Source organism: Hoplias malabaricus, chromosome 6 (assembly GCF_029633855.1).
Source record: "Hoplias malabaricus isolate fHopMal1 chromosome 6, fHopMal1.hap1, whole genome shotgun sequence".
Taxonomy (NCBI): Eukaryota; Metazoa; Chordata; class Actinopteri; order Characiformes; family Erythrinidae; genus Hoplias; species Hoplias malabaricus.
The window spans coordinates 31,228,792-31,249,712 of NC_089805.1; the positions used below are offsets into that span (position 1 = coordinate 31,228,792).

The following is a 20,921-nucleotide window of genomic DNA, read 5'->3' on the forward strand; positions in this document are numbered from 1 at the left end:
TTTGTTAGTTTACTTCATTAATAAAGTATGTAGGTCATCTATATACTAAAGTAGCCCTGCGGTCACCATGAGTGCCTCATACATAGTGTAAAAAAGTACACCTAAAAGATTTCACGGTATACAGTACCTTGGCATTCTGTAATTATTAGCAGGCACCAATACCATGGTCTCATGTAATATGTGGGGCAGTGAGTCAGGATAAGGAAAGAGTGAAAAAAGCAGGTAGTCATATGGCTGAGACTGATAAGAATATGCCAAAGCAAAGGAGGAGTCCGTGCTGAACTGTACTCTCTGCAAAGAGGTACTCTCTCTCTCTCTGTGTTTTTTTTTTTTCACAGAGCTGAAAGAGAAAGCCTCAAATGGATTTTCTTTTCTTAGATAATTTAGATAAACGAGCATGCAGATATCTACAGGGTTTCATCACATTCACAAACATGTGCTTTCACATTACTCAGCAGGCCCCACCTTTATCCATTGAAGCTGTTGTAACCTTTGTCCCCTACTAGATAGTTTTACCCACACTAAAAACTAGGCCTTCCAACATAGTTTTTGTTTTCTAAACTTGTAGCCTGGCCAAAGTCAAAATGTTAGCATAGGTTGCTTGTGAAATCAAATTAAAATTTCTTTTTGTTAGTTCTATCAGATTATCTTGTGCTTTTTACTTCAGATATTTGGCAGAGCTCGGGGAGGTGCCAGAGCTCTGGATGCATTTCAAGGGCTGGCAGACGTTCAATGTTGAGTCATGCAGTCATGAAAGGAAAAGCCTTATTTCTCTCTAGGTCTCATACAAAATGCATTAATTTATATAACGATATTTATTACAACTGTTCATTTTCCATTTATGAGTATTTATTTTCAAAAATACAAACAGACATTTTGTATTATGTAGAATTTTTTTTTATGTAACATACATTTTAGTTACCTCATTTATGTAAGATTATATTTATAGAATTTATACAATATACAGTCACTGTCCAAATAAAAACACCATTCTAATACAGTAATTTCATATAACAAAATTAAAGTCAGTAATGGAGATATATGTTTTTAATAGGATAGTGAAAATATGGAGGTCTGTCTGAGATATAAAAACTTTAAAATCTGATAAAACCGTAAAAACTATAGCAACCTTGATGATTTGACAGTTAATAAATGAGAGATATATCCTATGGAAAAAATACAAAATGTTAACCCCAAACCAACAAATAATAATAATAATAATAATGAAAATAATAATAATGTTAAAGGGCACAGCATAATCAGAGGTTTTCCCCAATCACATAGAAACCGGGTGTTTACACTTGCAAATTAAATCACACAATCAATTATGCAGTGAGGTGTGATGTTTGAGGGTCAGGGTTCCCGTCTGTCTGAGAATCTGAGAATGCAAAATGGATCTGATTCAAGTGGTAAAAAGGTATTCTTTACCCTTTGCTTTACAAATTCTCTTATGTAAAATAGTCTCTCACCTTCTAAAAATGCCAAACTATCCTAAATTCCAAATAATGACAAAATCAAGGATTGAAATGGATTAACTATTTCCATGATCAAAAATCTACTTAAATTCAATTGATAACAAATAATTGAACTTTACATAAAACCATCCATACAAAATATCGAAGGGAAAAATACACAAAAGTGTATTTTAACTCAGTAATACTGCATGGAGTGACCTGGCTAAAGAAGAAACATTTTAAAGTATTAAAGAAAAAAGCACAATTTAAACAACTTAAGTAATCCTACATTAATCAGTGGGCTGGGCATTTTATAAATAGATACATTTGTAATTGAAACTGACGTTTTTCGCATTTGTAAAAATAAATGTATGTGTATAAATGTGTTTTATAGACTGTCTTTATTTATTTATTTATTTATGTATGTATGTATGTCAGATGAAACACGTGCTTTTCCCGGTGAATTCATATCCGGGGCATTCCCGGTATGACGTGATCGCGTTGATGACGTCTGTAGTCTGACTCTGAGAGGCCGTGAAGGTTTATAAAAAAAATTAATTTATTTGTACAAAACATTTTAAATTACAGCGTAAGAACAGTGTGTACTGTCAAAACGACGAGGGGAGTAAACACGAATTAATCGGAACTGGTTTTGTGTATTGTGACGGCTCTAATTTTCAAGCGCCCTCTGCTGTATTCCCTCTGTCTCTTTCTTTACAACTAAAATGTGTTTGTGTGTGTGAAAAACTTTATTATAATCAGCATCATCTTCCTAATAATATGATAAATGATATATTATTTATTTTTATACATATGAAACCATTCTACATTAATAACAGTTCTGCTGTTTCTGGTCCGCTGGATCCTTCCAGACAAAATCCTCCAATATAGTAGCCTATGTAAACTATAGGGGAAAAAAACATGGGCTTATTTTACAGATACTCAAAGCCTTGTGTTTCTCTGAAATGTGTTTTTATAGTACACTTTACATCAATCATATATAAAAATGTTTTTCTTCTGTTGTTTATTATCTACAAAATAATTATTTTTATATGTCCATTCCTGCTTCCACTGAGCATTCTCACATATTAAAGACCATGTTCATTTTTAATCACAACTGAGAGGAAGAACATTTTTGTCCAAAGAATAAAAATATCCTCACTGCTTCTATAAGAAATAAACAAATATGAGAATAGCATAAATCCTTAATCAAGTTTATATCCTGAGAGATAATAACATACACTCAAATCTGATAAAACTTCTTGTGCTGTCTACTTGCACCATTTAGCAACAAGATGAAAACAACTGATGGCTGAGGTGAATAACTTCGATTACCCTGTTAAAATGGCACTCATCAAGGAGTGGTGTATATTAGACAGCAAGTAAACAGTCAACTCTTGGAGTTGATGATTTGGAAAGAGGAAATATGGTGATTTTAGCTTTAGGATCTGAGTATATTGTTTAAGTCAGAATATTTTAAAAATAGCAGATTTTGTGCAGTGGTTAGTACCTGTCAAAATGTTTGAAGGAAGGACATCCACTACACAATGGGATTGAATTAAAGGCAAACACATTTGGTTATATATTTTAAACAATTAAACATTTATTAATTTATATTTTTCACGAATTTCAATTTGTAAAGACCTATTTTAAAACAATTATCATCTGTTAACAAACTGCAAATTAACCCCCCCCCCCCAAAAATAAAAAAATAAAAATAAATAAAATAAAATAAAAAATAAAAAACTACAGAAACAGAGAAACATAAATTTTACATATAATTTACAGGCAAATTCACAAACGTAAACATTTGGCTTATGCTTCACAACATACAAATAAAAGACAGACTAAAACAGACTGGAGGAGCTATATGTCTGTAAGCTTGTTCAAATATGCCCTAGTACAAATTACAGGTAAAATCTTAAGTGAGCCCATGTGTGAGCCCATGTGTGAATAGAGCTGGTAATGTTCCAGAGAATCCTACTGTATCTTCTGAACGTTGCATGAGCACCACTCCACGTTTAAAATAAATTGAACATTTCCAACTGCGTGAATGTGTCTGATACCACTGTTCACTACATGTGCAAAAGGACAACACTGGAAAATGTCTGGACCTAATTCTGCAGTTATTTTAGAGTTCATATGTGAAAATGGATTCTGACAGTTTTTAAATCGGATCAAACTCAACTAAAAAATTTAGGCTACATGAATGAACTTAATCACAGCCCTTTTTTTGAGTAAGAATATTAACTGCATTTCTGTGATCACGGTAAAGGGCATAAAATGCTCATATATGGTCCCTTAATGAAGTAAGATCAATCATTTAATAAAAAGGAAACATATTTAATTTTTTGAAATGTAATTTAACAACTTTCTATAAACGCTTCTACAAGACTGAATTTACCTAAATATAATTAAAATTATGTTTTATCTACATTGCTCAAAAAAGAATTAAAGGAACACTTAATCATCACTGTTTCACAAGTCAATTAAACTCCAAGTATATAGAAGAGCATAAACCCAGCATCAGCACCTGGATGAGGAAGGCATTGATGCCACTGACTGGACCTCAAGTTCCCCAGACCAAATTAGAATCTCTGAGACACTGTCTCAGTACATTTGACGTTGCCAAGTAATGCCACAGACTATCCAAAAGTTAATGCCCTGATCCAGGTCTTAGAGGAGGTCTCAGATGTTGTTGGAAGCACAAACAGGCATATGGGGACCACACATACACTGAGTTCATTATGAGTTACCTTGCGGAAATTCATGTATGTCTTGGATCAACCTATGATTTCAGGGTTTTTTTACTTAGATTTTTTTGTGAGAAGTTGAATCAAGTCCTTATTAAGTTAATGATTTTGGTTTTCATTGACTGCTGGTACATCATATTGTTCTCAACAAAAACACAATTTATATCAGTAATGATTTTTAATATAAATCTTTTGATCATAAAGACAGTGTGATTTACTCGTTCGATTAGTTTGTTTGAGCAGTGTTTTTAAGAACTTCTATGTTTTTGCTGTCAGAACAAGACATATCTCCAAAATGGTAACTTTACAGTAGAAAAAAACGAAATCTTTAAGTTAGAGGGGTGTTTTTTATATTGGGAATGTCACTTTTTTTTTTTAGAATTTCATAACGGAGATATATAGGTTTTGTAGTAATCACCAGCAATTATACTTTAAAGGCTTGAAACTAAATATTAATAACATAACAGTTGGAAAAAGGCAACATAAATATAATAAGGTTCTTTGAAAGAGCTTGAGGAATTCCATTTTTTCACCTCCATATAAATCATATGAATGTATTTAGAATATATATGTTTTCTGATAAACAAGTAAAAGTGCAAAAGATTAAATCATTTACAATTTGTATTACTTTATAGTTTGTATTACTACAAAAAAAAGGCAATTTAATTTACATTACGCACTTAACAATAAAAATATAATTCATTTTTAAAAATGACTATAACAAAAGTATAAAATGTGTTTTGTTCCCATCACTATGGCCATCTCATGGCCAAAAGTCACATCAAGCCCTTTGTCACAGTTTCTGTGAAAAGACAAACCTTTTATTTCAACTTCAAAAAATTTAAATGCCACAATTATGTGGCACCATTATTTTGGTGCATTTATTTGTTAAAAACTCATATGAAAAGATAAAGTGTCTTTTATAACGGTATTAAAATGGACACAGAGCAGCATAAAAGCAGTATACAGTCCTGTGTATAACAAAGCATTTTGCTATTTCCAGCTTTAAATAGGCTATGTGAACAAAGGCCCACATAGTATCCTGAGTCTCTTCAGCTCACCAGCTTTACATTGCTGAATAGAGCCCTCCATCACAACATGTCTAGTGCCCCCTCTCTGTCTCTGTACCGTCCTCTGTTACTGCCCAGTGCTGGATTTTTCCTGTGCCAAACAGTGTGTATAAAAGGGCTCCAAAAGCACTCACCCCTGCAGACACACAGAATACATTCTTCCATCCCACTAGAGAGTGCTGTTATTGCAGAGAGAAAGCAGAGAGGCAAATAAATCCTTTTCGTTAACATATTTCCAAAATGTTGTGCTTAATGATGAAATTGCCATACAACTTATACAACAGTATCTTACATTTTTAGCAAGATAACCCACTGCAATTGGTGCTAGCACTCCTGGAATGGTCCCAAAAGTGTTGGTGATCCCAAGCAGCATGCCCGCATACCTGATCAAATGAGTTTGAGCAAAGGGGAGGACAATATATGGATAAAGTTTCTTTCAAAACTCAAAGTCATTGACAAATATGTCATTCATAGATAGGGAGGAATATGACTCCTTTTGGTTTTGTAAATCTGATAGCATTTAATAGGCACAACTCTGAATAAATACTGAATAAATATAGTGTGCTTATTAACAAGGGAAGTCTTTGTAGTTTATAGAAGAAAAGCAGTTAAATGTCAACGTCAAAATATATTTGACAGTTGTGAATTACATTCACTCAATTTTATTCTCTGATAGAGTGTATCAGGAGGGAAGGAGAGGGTTGAAAGGAATCTTAGTTTCTATACATCATGATATAAGAAGATTCCATTTTTAATAAAAAAGACATTCCACTTAAAAAAATTATAAAACACAGTTTAATGAAAGAAAGAAAACACAAAATAGATACTTTGGCTCATATTCATGAAACACCTTAGAGTAGGAATGCCAGTGTAGGATCTGTTCCAGTTGGTGAGATCAGGGCAAATAAAAAAGTATCTGATCCTGAAACACTACTACTACTACACTTTGGAGCTCTGTGAATAATGGTCTTTGAGGTACTATTTTAAAGTGAGTATTGATTCTCATAAGGAATTGTCAAGGTCAGAAACAATGATATTTAACAATTAATGTGTCCTTTATGTGAAATATGAAAAGCAGAAATATATTATTGGAATAATTGCATGCTTGTGTGGAGGGCAGCAGAAAGATAAAAGAAGACAGAGATAAGAGAAGAGGACAATATCTGTACCGTGGAGCAATGTCTATCTGGTTTATGAAGACTCCAGCTGAGCTGACTCCTCCAACAGTGGTGGACAGAGTGAGAAATGTTACAGCCAGAACCCCACTACAGCCAGAAAAACTCACAGCAACCAGGAACCCTGCTGGCAGCAGCAAACCTGCATGAACACACAGCCACACTTTCAGACATTCTATATTTACCATATTTTTTTGTGAACAACTGTTGTGTTTTTCTTTCACACCATATGAAAATGTTTGCACAAAATTACCAGCCAAAGATATACAACTCCTCATCCAGTCCTCTCCCTCTTCCTTCTCAAAACCCAACCCCATGTATATCATCACTGTCCAATGAAAACTATTTATCTTTAAAATAGTAAGTTTAAAGAAAAGAAAAAAAAAACATTATTAGCTTTCAATGGAATCAATGTAAAAATATTTTATTCCAAGTAATTTTAAAACATTTCTAATGGTCCATTCATAATGACATTTCACACAATTTGAAAGACAACAGTTTGTTGGGATCAAATGACACAGTAAACAAAATTCCCACAAAAATGGAGATAAACATTTTTCATTGGAGAGTGATGATATTCATTTTAGGATTAAATGAACCAGGCTCAGTTCCCCAATAGCATCTTAATGTTAACATCACCTGATCAACTGATAAAGTGAGTATTCAGTATTATGCTCGCTTTATGATTTCAGAAGCCCCATGATGCTTTGTGGAAACCGGTCCCTGATCACTTTGCAAGGACCACTGACCTACTACAGTAAAGATTTTGCGAACAGCGGTTACACCCAGTAGCTCCCTCTCTAGAAGACTGTCTGCTATAACACCCGAGAGCACCGAAGACAGCCAGGCTCCCATGTATGGCAGGGCTGACAGGAAGGAATTCTACACAGCACACACAAAGAAAACATAAGATTGCAGTAATTAACCTCACATACCAGTCATATTGTCTTTTTATGAGCAACTTAGTCCCATTCATTGTCTGATGCAAAACTTGAATTATATTTTAATATGAATTTAAAATTTAAATATGTTTTATCTAAAATTATTATAATTATAATATCTATAAATGTTGGAATTAGTTGTCAAAAGAAAAGATATAAATACCCAACAGACAAAAATCCTTGCTTCTCCAAACGTTTACACATATTCACTTTGACTGAAGTTTCTCTTTCACTTCAAAATATACATAATTTGTTCATATAATTTAAAAACTTTCTATATGTTCTATATGTAAGTATTTGTACATGTTTTATTTTTCATTTTTTAAAAAAGCTAATATATTTAGATATTTACTCTGTTCAGTCTTTTACATTTTCTAGGTTTATAATTACCTTTGTCTATCTGTAATTCAGTTAAGGGCTATATAAATACAATTTTGATTAAGATGTGATTTCCGTACTCAGTTGTTAAAATACAGCTAGTATATAACCTGGCGTATGTCAAAGTGCAGCACTGTGTCCATGTAGGTCGGTAGTGAGGTCAGCAAAGTGTAATAAGACCAGTTAGAACACATCTGTGTAATGATGATGGCCCAGAGAGGGACAGAGAGTAGCATGGGCAGCAGCGGTACTGACCAACCATGAGAACCCCCCTAAACAAAGAGAGAGAATAAAAAAAAAACATTTTTTTACAATACTTTTTTTTATACATACAAATTATACCAATGGCTGTAGAAATCATGGACAACAAAACATCTCTCAAAAGTGAAGCCAGCACAGGTCTAGTGCATCTGCTGACTTCTGGCAGTATGATGTGTAACTCTGCCAACTTTTCATTTCAACTTAATTAGGGCAGCAATAGCATTCAGATGTTGGCAGAACTTTCAGTTATACATTAAATGGTGGTTCATTTACATAATTGTGTCAATAGAACTTTCCTCTCTATATTAAATATAACAGAAATTACAATATGGCCCTAGTAGAATGATCTGTTCCACCTCAAATGGTTTTCTGTTGCTGCAATGCTTTTTAATCCCACTTTAAGTGAAGCAGGTATAACAATGTGGCCCTGGTAAATTATCCATTTGAAATTAAATGCTACACTGTTTATAGTGGAATATAAAATTCCCATAAACTGAGCAGATGCGATATGAGAAAAAAGTAGTGTAATGAGAATTGTTTTGCAGCTAATAAAAAAATCCAATGTATACAACCAATATGGCTGAGATCTGGGGGGTGGGATTACTTTACTCTACTCTACAGACTCTGTTATTTAATCTAATATGGCAGGCAATGTTGTCTATCAAATACTAAGAAAGAGATATTCTGCCCATGTTTTATACAGTCATTGAAATATACCATCGACAAATTTCATTTTCTAAATATTTTACACAGAATTAGAAATGCCACAGCAGCTGATAAATGTCAACAACAATGTTATTATCAATAATAATGATGATGGTGGCATTGATAATCAGGTGTGATGAATGATCAGAAAATCTCCTTCATATGACCCAACTAGATACACATTATTCCTGAAGGGTGAGGAGACTGAGTGTAAAAAAATGCATCACAGGCCAAAAACACGTTCAAATTTCATTAATAGGCTTTGTGCTATGAACTTATTTACTGAAGATCACTTTATACCTCTGAACCTATAGAGTTGATTATGTATTCTTTTTCTTGGGAACTTATTCTAGGATGCTTGCGAGGTTCATCAGACACCAGGATGAACCACAGTACTGCCCAAAGACACCCAGCGCCCCCTGTTGGGAAAAGGTGAGGACACAATCAGCTCCTTGTCCAGTGACGCTGAAAATGGATTTTAAATGTAGGTGAGCATAATGTAAAGAGTTTTCACTGCACTTCACAAATCTTTATTAAGTCTCAGTTCAGTGAAGAGAGTATGTCCTGTTTTTATCAAGACTTATTAAAGAAGTAATCTGTCAAATTTGCCACCAAAATTAGCAAATAACATTTGTGATGATTATTATTTACTATACTTTTTCTTATAAAGTGCAACTCACATGAGATGAAGAATTAAATTGGATATGATGTCTAGCCCCTTACCACAGCAGTAGAAAACTGCTGGCCAGCCCAAGCTGTGGCAGATGAAGCCGGTGAGAGGGAAAGCAATGAAAGCACCAAAATTGGCCCCAGCTCCAGACAGTGTCATCAGGCGGGCTCTCTCTAATGGAGGAGCCCAGCAAGCCCACATGGCCATCATTGCAGGGAACGTCACTCCCTAAACACAAAGAGTTCAGCCTTTATTTTCTATCCATAAAACTAATATAAAGCCCCTTGGAAACTAAATGTACGTTTTCTTTATAATTAATTTTATCTGGCTCTTCATGGACCACAGTGTAATTGTAAAAATGATTTCTTTTGAATATTTTACCAAGGTCTAATAAATGTCTGCTTTATTTCACCAGTATTGCTCTCCTCTCAATGTAGAATGCGTGGTCCGAAAATGGATAAAGCTCAAATATCATTTATCCTGACCAAGGCTAACATAGCTCCACCCTCTCTTAGAGTTAGAGCAGTCTCACCCTTGGGCCTACTCTTTCTGAGACTGTCATTATGTTGTATATTTATAAATGGGCTGGTAACTCGATCATAGAAAACCAAACCTCACTAAACACTACACATCTATGAAATCACAACCACAAATCAAAGTAAAAAGCTTCTCGGTTTCAAGACTCTGTTTATTACCAAGGTAACATTGACAACGTTTTTTGGAACATGGCTCTCAGTCACGTTTCTAAGAATATTAAGAACATGTCCATATAATTCTCAAAGAGGTCTGATGAGAGCATCTTGTTGAATATATTTTATCATATTTCTGCTTTGTATTTTCTAGTTAAAATTTGCTGAGTGCTCAACATTTTGTTTATATTTAATATACAACAACAAAACCAACAAAAAGAAATATCAGCATAGCAAAATAGTTCTCAGGATCTTAATAGAGGCAAACAAAAATGTGTAGAGTGTTCTGACCTCTCCAAATCCCTCTAAGGCCCGTAGAGCAAACAGCCACTTGGCTCCAAGCTGTGCTGAGAGAGGGGTGAGGAGGGTGAGGGCTGCTGTGCCCAGAACTCCACCTCCAAGGAAAATCTTCCCCCCAAAACGGCCAGCCAGGTAACCCCCAGGAATCTGGGTGAACAGATAACCGAAGAAGAATGCACCAAGCAGCATTCCTTGTGTCTCAGAATCCCATGGATATCTTGGCACCTGGAAATTGATGAATATTGTAATGTACTGGAGTCCTGCTCTGGGTAAATGTCTGTGAGGAGTTTGGTATGATCTCCCCGTGTCCACATGGGTTTCCTCCGGGTGCTCCGGTTTCCTCCCACAGTTCAAAAACACACGTTGGTAGGTGGACTGGCAACTCAAAAGTGTCCATGGGTGTGAGTGTGTAAGTGAATGTATTTGTTGGCCTGTGAAGGACTGGCGCCCCCTTCAGGGTGTATTCCTGCTTTGCGCCCAATGATTCCAGATAGGCTCTGTGGAAATCAGTCCAGAGTTACAGGGGTTGGACAATGAAACTGAAACATTTAGACCACAATCATTTATTAGTATGGTGTAGGGCCTCCTTTTGCGGCCAATACAGCGTCAATTCGTCTGGGGAATGACATATACAAGTCCTGCACATGATATTGGTGCAATGTCATCCTGATACATGGCACCGCCTTGAGGATACAATGTTTGAACCATTAGATGCACATGGTCTTACTGGTGCAATGTGCAATTAATGAAGATTGGCCACCAGTCTGGTCCAATTTAGCCATGAAACCTCCCACACTAAAATGTCAGGTGTTTCAGTTTCATTGTCCAACCCCTGTATGTTTTCTCCATACATTCCATATATCTTCAATAAAGTGTAAATCATTTCTCTTGTGAAGGCACAGAGCACAGCCACAGTAACAAAACAAGACTTTAAGAGACAAACACTCTTTTATAAATATCTGCAAAAATAGAGTGTTAAAATGTTAACAAAATCATTCAAAGTGGTTTAAAAACGTTTTAGAAGCATATATTCAGATATCTCTGGTGTGGTGAAAAGTGCCAGAAGTCAAAATGTCTGCAAGCAAAATAGGTTGTTTAATTTGACATATTTTAGAATCTTAGGGCAAATTTTTTCTAATTAGGCATCAAGTACATTCTTTTACAATATTTTTCAACTAAAATCAGGTAATATTTGAACAGATGTTTTGTTAGAGTCTATTGAGAAATCTTACCCAATCTGGTTGATCCACAGTTTCACTGCTGTTCGAGGTACCGGAGGACGCTGGGCATTCCTTTCCTGCACTATTGTTGGAATTTGACTGTTCACTAGTACCGTTAACCATGGCGACCATGGCAACACTGAGATTGACCCGGAGCCCATACACTACAGCGAAGCCAAAGAACATCAATATGGCCAGATTGCATCGCACAGAGCAGCATTTGGGAGGAACTGTAAAACATTCACATCACATCAACCTCAACATCACATTGTCAGTTTACTCTTGTCTAAGCTAGTGTAATCTTTGACATTCTTAATGAACACAGGACTAATTATATTTTAGCATAGCTATGGTGAATAATCTTTCAACAAATTATCTCCTGTACAAACTTGTCTGAATCAATGCTTTTTGTACAAGACCATGTTTCTGGCACTAGCTCCTTGATTATAGGAGTAGTTTACCAAAATCAAACTAAGATACTTGGGAACTTGGCAAAATGGCACTTTAAATATGGGATTATAAAGGTTGCATAAATCTGTTGTTACAATCCAAATATCTAGCTAATCTTGTGTTTTAAAATAACAGCTTTCTGAAACTCTAAGGCACATTATCTGGTGTTGCCACACAATAGCTTGAAACATGACACCTTGTGATCAGAAAGAAAGTGATTTAGAATATATGATTGGGAAACCCCACAGGGTCACAAGAGTAGGCTGTAGGTATACTGCTCCTGAAATGGGGAAATGAGTGGTGGACATTCCCAGTCAGATATGTAAAAATAATACTTCTGCCAGTAGAGTCTACTTTCCTAAGAACTCAGTTAGTCTTTAACAAACACATTTTAAAATTACAGTCCAATGGTTCTGTATAAGCAGTATGTACTGTCCATTCACAGGATCATGTACAAAAGTGAAATATTCCCTGAATATTCTCTGAACCATGAACATTTTAGCTAAAATACAACAAAATAAATGATCTAACATTTCATTCATACACCAGAATACAGCTCAGCTTACTTACATTTTACTAAACAAAGGCCAGTATAAGTTTAGAGTAAATATTCTATATAAAATTTGATTATACAAATTACAACTTAACTATTTTGATGTTGCAAGTTTTATTCAAGACTGGAGTACAGGGGAAAGCTTCATGATAAAATTAAAAGGAAATCGTGTATGCTGTTTTGGGTTTGATAAATGTCTTCAAATGTGGAAGTGGGATAATGGCCAAAACCAATACATGGTCAAGCAGCTGCTTACAAATGAACTTTGGTTTTTCTTTTTTTTTTTTTCATTCTCTCTCAAATGAAGCACTGTTATGACAGAAGAGCCTTCTTAACACAAACATATTGAAACATATAATAACATAAGCAGCTGGGCAGATTGTAAAGTACCTGATTTTCCAAATGTGTTTTTTCAGCCACTGCATCAAGCTGCTTACAATAATAAGGCTTGAGTACAGATCCATACAAGCAATGTATACTTTGCATCGTCAAGTTAAACTAATTATTAACTGATTTATAAAGTCAACTCAAATTTAGTTTGTCAACTAAATGATTTATTAATTTATTTATTAAATGTAAATTTATTAATGTAAATCTGCTCTATACTACTCTTGCATTGTATATCTGACAGATCTTTAGGATCAGCAAAAAGACATACCGGAGAGATGTTCTGCTTGTTTTTGCAGCAGTGGGGAACTTTCTTCATTCTTCTGGTCCTCCACAGTAGAGTTAATAGAGCAGCCATAATGCACGGCCATAGCAAACGGTCAAGTACACGGAGATAAGTCTGTCTCACCAAACCATCCTGTCCACAAAACCTGCATCAAAACAGTACAATTGACCTGTCTAGCAAGATGACTTCTACAGCAAAGAAAATCAGTTGCAAACTAAACAAACACTACTACATGAACAGACCCTTTAGCTACACTTCAACAATTCCATCTATGCTGTATTCATTTATAAAGCTTTCTTTTGTACACAGCCTATTTAGTTTGTAACTTACTGTATCAGAAAGAATCCAGGTTGATATTTCTTTTGGCTAGGGCTGAACGATACTTCTACTGAATCTCTTTCACTGTGTAAACTGCAAATCAGACAGTCATACTTCCTCCTGAGTAAGGGAAAGAAAACTTGTGGTTGATCTTATGACATAAGTAATCTATAACTAATCCTTACTGAGGTCATTTACACGCTGCACAAACACTGCCAAAGGTTTATAAGACAGTTGAAATATGTGATGACTAAGGCTATTCCAGTATAAATATTTCATACTTATTTATTATACAAAAATATTGCTAAAAATCAAAATATATGTAAACAAGTATCACATATACACCTCTCTGGCTCTTTCAGATCTGTAGATCTGAGACATTAAACAGCTCTGTAATACAGTGGAGCTATATTAATCAATAAGAAGTTGCAGTTTTTCATGAATTACAATGTTTAAAATAAGTTTCAATGCAATCTGTAAATAAAAACCTGCATGTATATGTTGGAGTGAAATAAACTTATCTACAAAAGGGGGGCACTTCAGAAAACCACTGATACAATAAATAAATAAATTATTAAAATATAAAATATCACAGATATTTTCACAGGGACTTTGACACTTTCATTGCGTTAATTTGGCCTCAGTCAAGATTCTGCTGCTTGCATTCTGATTGGTGAGCTGCCTCATTCTATACGTCATGAAAAATAGCAGACACATGATTGGTCCTTTTGCGTGTCAGTCAATTTTCTATTCCTCCTGTACTAGGCAGTTCTGGTAGTAGGCACAGCGAGATTACATTGGCAGTAATAAATTGAGCAACGTTTAAAACACGTCCAGTTCACCGCAGTAAGCAGTTATTGATTTAGGCCAAACGTTGTGAATTGGTCTGGCCCGAGATTACAGGATCTGTCAGATCTCCTCAATGTCGATATACGTACTTCTACCAACGTCTCAACAATCATAAAGTGAGGTTTTGAATGCCGAATACAAAAACGAGTCACCGGGCTCGTTTCACAAAATTGTCAGCTGAGTAGAATATAACACTGTTCTTACCAGAGAAATGTACCGTTTTCTGTAGAAAGCCGATAATATCGGATAAAAGAGGATATCCAGAGTGCTTAGCAGTTCGATCAGTTTTAAAACTGTCGCCAAACCGCACAGAGGTTTCTGTGTTTTTGTTGTTCAAACCGACCGGGTGTTCGTGGACAAATCACTGATTTCCAAGTCATTTGTAATTACAAGAGTATGTATTGATATGATTTGTAGATCGAAACGTTTGCGCAGCGTTGGACTGTCAAATGATGGAGACGCGGCGCGACAGCCTCGGATCTGATCTGTAAACCATTCGGATTTTTTGATGCGCATGTTTTAGAGAAATAACAAACAGATGTGGTTTGTAGCTCTGTGACGATTTACTGCCACTCTGCGGAACCCCGCGTTTGTTTCGGTTCTGTCATGTGACTGTAGCAGCTATTTTATTCAGTAAGTACGTACTGTTATTACATTTACTGCTTGTTATTATTACTATTATTGCTGTTGTCGGTGTTATTGTTATTATATTTACGCTGGTTGTGGATTTACTTACGACATTCACTAAATAACTAGTGTAATGAGTTCTGGTTTCATTTTGATGAAAAAAATACATGAAAGGACTAAGCAAATTCTTTACAGAGAAAGTGGATTTCTTTCATTTAGCTAACAAGATTTGAATTCCCTGTCATGAAACCATGTCACAAGCCATTCTCCTCTGATGAGTAGCAGGGAAGTATGTCTATTTTCTTTCCCTGTTCCTCAGTCCTGCTAAACTCTGTTTTGACCGCTTCCTCCTGTACTATCACATGATGGTTTCTGTTGCCTTCCTGGTGTAAGAGGTGTGGGCGCCCTCGCTGTGTTGTGTTAAATTCTGCAGTAACGCTGTCTGGACAAATCATGGACCCTCGCCTGCTTCTTGGGGTAGGAGCTTTGCTTTTGGCTTCAGGATCAGTTCGAGGCGCCAAAAATGACTCCACACCTCTGGTCCTCTGGCATGGAATGGGTATGTTAAGCCAGATTATTATTTTATTGTCATCGTTTCGTCAGGGGTGTAACGGTGTACGCATTCGCATGTTTGACACGGCATGAGATTTGAGGTCAAGATATGTCTTGATTTTTATGTTGTGTAAATTGTGTTCACGTAGATGTTGTTCTGTACTACACAGAGAAAAAGCTCTGCATTGTCTGCCACAGTTTCACATTTATAACAATCTCCAAAACTTTCATTCATTCATTCATTATCTGTAACCGCTTATCCAGTTCAGGGTCGCGGTGGGTCCAGAGCCTACCTGGAATCATTGGGCGCAAGGCAGGAATACACCCTGGAGGGGGTGCCAGTCCTTCACAGAGCAACACACACTCACACACACACTCATACCTACGGACAGTTTTGAGTCGCCAATCCACCTACCAACATGTGTTTTTGGACTGTGGGAGGAAACCCACACAGACACGGGGAGAACACACCAACTCCTCACAGACAGTCACCCGGAGCAGGACTCGAACCCACAACCTCCAGGTCCTTGGAGCTGTGTGACTGCGACACTACCTGCTGTGCCACCCTCTCCAAAACTTTCAAGCCCATAAACAACGCTGGAAAATGCTAAATCACTGAGTTAAATGTTCGTACCGAGAAGAATTTACAGTGTTTCTACCAAAGATATTCAGAAGGGACCTGGGGGCTTATCCATGATAGTCTTTATTTCAAATGTATATTTTGATATTTTGAATATTGTATTGGGAACTTAACACACTTATGGAATTCACCAATGTCTTCATCTGTTATTTATTTATTTATTTATTTGAAACTCATTTTCAGTATTTCTCTCTGAACAGGGGACAACTGCTGCAATCCTCTGAGCATGGGTGCAATAAAGAAAATGGTGGAAGCAGAAGTGCCTGGTATTTATGTGGTTTCTCTCATGATCGGCAAGACTATAACTCAGGTATAACTATAAGTACTCTAACTCATACTCTAAAGTCATGATTTGTTCTAGGTGTGTACTGCCCTACAACATCAATGCTGTTATAATGCACTTTCTGAAAGATTTTGTCTTATCTCTTGGTTTCAGGACACAGAAAGTGGCTTTTTCATGGACGTTAATGAGCAAGTAGCCTTGGCGTGTGATAAAATAGCTCAGGACCCCAAGCTGAAGATGGGTTACAATGCAATGGGCTTTTCACAGGGAGCACAGTTTCTGTGAGTTCTGGTTCACTGGATTACAAATACAGTGACCCATTCTGTCAAAAATAAGGTGTAAAAACATTGGATATGTATCCTCAGATGTACCACCGTTGTCTTAAATCCACTTTAAAAATGTTACATAATGTAAAATTTGTGTTTTTATTGTAACAGCATTAAATAGGGGAAAAAACACTTGATAAAGTGCGTATGTTATCAACACAAATTTAAAAGCTTGTATTGCAGTAGAGTGTGCTGCAGTTTTGTTCCTCTTTTTCTCCCCTGGTGGATTTGAACTGTTCTCTACCTTAGCAAACATGGTCTTTCCTAGCAACTGATTATCAAGCTCTTAACATGTCAGATAAATGGTTGGAAGCATGGGAAGCTGAAATTGTGCAGATCAATGAGTTCCCAGGACAGCGTCACTGTTATAGAAGGAGTAACATTATCAGCCTCCATCTTCATTTCTGTCTTCAGACGTGCTGTGGCTCAGAGATGCCCAAATCCTCCCATGAAGACCCTGATCTCAGTTGGGGGACAGCATCAAGGTTCTAAAGTTCAGCTTTTATGTTGATTTGTGTATTTAAAATATGTAATTGAAAGATGAGTGGACTACATATTTAACCATTAAAAAAAGAGTCATAATCAGTGATAGGTTTAGTTTATTGGTCACTTTGTGATGCGCGACAGGATGTATATTATTATCATAATAAGTCACATTATGTCATGATTTGTTTTCTGAGCTTATTAGAGGATTCTGTCAGTACTTGAAGAACACAGACTTTGTGGATTTAGTGGATTATCTTTTTAACTACTTGCTTATGTTTATACATTTTCTTCTTATATTCTTTGAATTGTCACATTTCATGTTATTATTTTCTTGATTTGTTTTTTTAAATTTTTTGTAGGAGTGTACGGTCTGCCTCGATGCCCTGGAGAGAGCTCTCATATTTGTGACTGGATCCGGAAAATGCTGAACTCTGGGGCCTACACAGATGCAGTTCAAAAACAGTGAGACAGAACTTTTCTTTGATAGTATAATTATTTTAAAGAGAAGAAATTTTTTTTTTGAAGTAGAAAATATAACGTTGTGTGATGCAATGGTGTGACATTTCTGGCTTAAAGGTCAAATTTAGTGAAATTGAAAATTATTTGTGTGGGTTTACTCCAGGTGCTAGGACTGTGCAAAAGGTGTGACTGTGTTTGTAAGGTGCTCTGTGATTGACTGCTTCCCTATCCAGGGTGTGTTTCTGCCTTGTACCTAGTGATTCTGTGTAGGCTGAGTGAAAGATTGAATGTCAGTTGTTGAGTCCTAAACCAGGAATTGCTGTCACTTGATCAGTAGTTAATAGAGCATAAGAGCAAATGAAACTCTGTCTGGATTTTCTGTCCAGTGTGATGTTTCATATATCAGTCTAATTGAGTTATGTGAATTACAATATATAATTGTCTATATTGTTACTGTTTTTTGGAGGCCAAACATTTGGTGCATCACTTATTATTGGTGAATATTATACACATTGTCTTTTAATCTTTCATTACTCCATCAGTTTGGTGCAGGCACAGTACTGGCACGATCCCCTCAATGATGACTTATACAAACAGCATAGTCTTTTCCTCGCTGATATTAATCAGGAGCGGGTAGGTGGTTTTTTTTCCCCAAACAAATTTTATGGAAATCAGTAAACGTGTCATAAAGCCTACATTTCCTAATCATCTTTAAAAACTCATTTTAAAGGTAGTGAATGAGACTTACAGGAAGAACCTCATGTCCCTGGAGAAGTTTGTCATGGTTAAGTTTCTGCAGGACAGTATCGTGGACCCTGTGGTTTCAGAGGTAATCAGTTCTGTTTTTTGATCTGCTGCATTAAAAGTTGCCTCCAGTAAATGTCTGCTTATGAAACATTCTCCTCTCCCAGTGGTTTGGCTTCTTCAAAACTGGCCAGGCTGAAGAAACTGAAACCTTACAGGAAAGTACTCTGTACAAAGAGGTAAGCAATGTTGATGTTACTTTTTCTAGAGTTTTTCTCATGATTTTTACCAAAATGTCCTACATGCTGTCATACGAAGAGGTTTGTGCAAGTGACATGTTTGTTGAACCTCTAACTGAATGTTAAAATATCCAGAAAACAAAATAAAAGCTTTTAGTTAATACCTTCTATATTTGCACATTTTGTTTTTCAATATATTTAGTTGATAGTATATTAAATGTTCACCAAAACGTGCAAAAGTGTGTTCTCGCTTTAGACAATGTGTTAACGGAAAAAAACAACAAATATCATTTTCCATACAAGGACTGTTCATATTTTCATATGACTGTATTCATCCAATCTACAATATAGACTTTCAAACAGGCAAAAACACAGTAGAATGCAACTAAGAGCTCGTATTTAAGCTTTGTGTTGTGGAAGGTGAATGTGAATCCTTCAGAGTGTGCTGTTTTGCAGGACCGTCTGGGATTGGCCGAAATGGATAAAGCTGGGAAACTGGTGTTTCTTGCCTCAGATGGAGATCACCTACAATTCAATCGCGAGTGGTTCAATGCCAATTTACTTCCCTTCATACGCTAAATGCTCAACATGAATAATGCAATTGGAAAATAGCAATATGCACACTCTCTGCTGCTGCTGCACATTTTTAAACATGTCTTTGAATCTAGTGACATTTACAAATTGATTATGTGCCAGTTCTCTTAGCTGTATTGCACTAGTCTAGTTTTGTTGTACATCCATTAAACAGATTTGGGTTTAAAAATTAACAGATTTTAATGTGATTATTAATAAATGACTAATAAATAAATAAATTAGTTTTTTTTAATAAACTAACATTTAGGAACCTTATTACTTGGTTTTAATTGTTCATTTGTGCCTGTAGGTTGTTGAGCGCCTTCATGGTAAATTATGTAGATATGACATTTTTATATGTATATATTTTTAGGAGGGTCATAGGGTCTCTGTGAAGATGTTATTGCCTCTTCTGTGCCAGTAAAATCAGAGAGAAGGTCATTTGTGGTGATTAAAAATTTGAAAATGTAAACAAATGCATGTCTTATGTAAACTATATTCTATCAGCACACATTAATTATCAAGGTCTATATCTTGCATGTTGTGTCTCAGCAGGTATGCTCTACTTCAGGATCCTATTTAAATTCAAAACCGAACTCAGTGTGTGTAATTAATCTGTCGACTATTTTATGTGGAATTTAGCAATTGTTCCTAATTAAGGAACCCAAACAGACATCACTACTGGTCAAAGGAGTTTATATATAGTAGAGTGGTGACAAAATGTTTGTGGGCACCTGCTCATTCAACAGTTCTTCAGAAATGAAGGATCTTAATTGGTAGTTTTTCCGTTTGGTGGCAGTAATAACTTCCCCTGAGAAAAAGAACTTGTACTAAAACATTTCTCTGAGGATTTGATTGTATTTTTCCACAAGAACATTAGAAGTATGGTCACATACTGATGTTTAGTGACTAGTTTTGGATAACTGCCACCACCCACAAAGTTATTTAATGGTGTTCCATAACTCCAGAGAACGCAATTACACTGCTTCATAGGTCAATCTTAGGGGGATTTGTACCCCTCTAGCCCACACTTTACATTGGGCTTGTTCACCTCCCCTAGTGTTCATAACATACTCATCCTATAGATATCACAAGTGTTGAGTTGAAATCATCTTAAAGCAGCAGGATTCACTAATTATAGTAGGTATCTAAAAACATGTTGAGGTATCATAAAACATTGTTCTTCAAACTCACTCACACTAATTCATAGGAAAAATCTTATTTGTTTTATATTATTTTTTGTATTTATTGTGATTATATATAACTTTAAACAAGCACCACGCTTAAATTGCTTGAAAAGCAATTCGTTTAAATATATATAATTATTTAGATGCCTAAGGCTTCTGCACAGTACTGTGTATGTATAATTTGTTATACTGAGTATTATAATAAAAGACTGACCTATACACATAGAACTACTAAATCTATTTTAAGATGCCTGTTGGGTTGCATTTTACCGGAGCAGGTTTTTCTAGGACACATTTAATCATTCAGTTGTAGCTGTTAATGCCAGCAGTATTTTTACAGCTGCTG

General features: G+C 35.8%; 2 protein-coding genes across 7 annotated transcripts; one reads left to right on the top strand and one right to left on the bottom strand.

Annotated features, from left to right (window-relative positions):
• Window positions 1-3,152: 3,152 nt before the first annotated feature.
• Window positions 3,153-14,802, bottom strand: si:ch1073-513e17.1 (sialin). Of its 2 annotated transcripts, XM_066674279.1 has the most exons (12): window positions 14,664-14,802; window positions 13,623-13,730; window positions 13,278-13,437; window positions 11,629-11,846; window positions 10,388-10,621; window positions 9,461-9,635; window positions 9,038-9,156; window positions 7,882-8,043; window positions 7,202-7,334; window positions 6,447-6,594; window positions 5,570-5,660; window positions 3,153-5,456 (listed from the first exon to the last, which is right to left on the bottom strand). In XM_066674279.1, the coding sequence occupies exons 3-12, from the start codon at window positions 13,375-13,377 to the stop codon at window positions 5,310-5,312; spliced, it is 1,527 nt and encodes a 508-aa protein (XP_066530376.1). In that variant the 5' UTR covers window positions 13,378-13,437; window positions 13,623-13,730; window positions 14,664-14,802; the 3' UTR covers window positions 3,153-5,309. The 2 variants fall into 2 exon arrangements, with proteins under 2 accessions (XP_066530376.1, XP_066530377.1); XM_066674280.1 differs by lacking the exon at window positions 13,623-13,730 and having other exon boundaries at window positions 14,664-14,758.
• A 173-nt stretch (window positions 14,803-14,975) lies between these two features.
• Window positions 14,976-20,668, top strand: ppt1 (palmitoyl-protein thioesterase 1 (ceroid-lipofuscinosis, neuronal 1, infantile)). Of its 5 annotated transcripts, none has more exons than XM_066674361.1 (10): window positions 14,976-15,092; window positions 15,520-15,645; window positions 16,479-16,588; window positions 16,715-16,842; window positions 17,302-17,372; window positions 17,733-17,835; window positions 18,375-18,465; window positions 18,563-18,661; window positions 18,744-18,815; window positions 19,272-20,667. In XM_066674361.1, exons 2-10 carry the CDS (start codon window positions 15,540-15,542, stop codon window positions 19,392-19,394), a joined length of 903 nt encoding a protein of 300 aa, XP_066530458.1. In that variant the 5' UTR covers window positions 14,976-15,092; window positions 15,520-15,539; the 3' UTR covers window positions 19,395-20,667. The 5 variants fall into 5 exon arrangements, with proteins under 5 accessions (XP_066530458.1, XP_066530459.1, XP_066530456.1 ...); XM_066674362.1 differs by having other exon boundaries at window positions 15,067-15,096; XM_066674359.1 differs by having other exon boundaries at window positions 15,072-15,092; window positions 15,482-15,645.
• The last annotated feature ends 253 nt before the right edge of the window (window positions 20,669-20,921 follow it).

Bases quoted from the DNA above. Each gene is read 5' to 3' on its own strand.
- si:ch1073-513e17.1 (XM_066674279.1), bottom strand. From the start codon at position 13,377: ATGGCCGTGCATTATGGCTGCTCTATTAACTCTACTGTGGAGGACCAG. The intron at 7,335-7,881 runs GTTATATACTAG...TGTGCTGTGTAG, and splicing joins TGCACTTTGACATACGCCAG to AATTCCTTCCTGTCAGCCCT. The intron at 5,661-6,446 runs GTACAGATATTG...TCATTTGATCAG, and splicing joins CAGATAGACATTGCTCCACG to GTATGCGGGCATGCTGCTTG.
- ppt1 (XM_066674357.1), top strand. The intron at 17,373-17,732 runs GTTCTAAAGTTC...AATTTTTTGTAG, and splicing joins AGTTGGGGGACAGCATCAAG to GAGTGTACGGTCTGCCTCGA. The intron at 18,816-19,271 runs GTAAGCAATGTT...GCTGTTTTGCAG, and splicing joins AAAGTACTCTGTACAAAGAG to GACCGTCTGGGATTGGCCGA.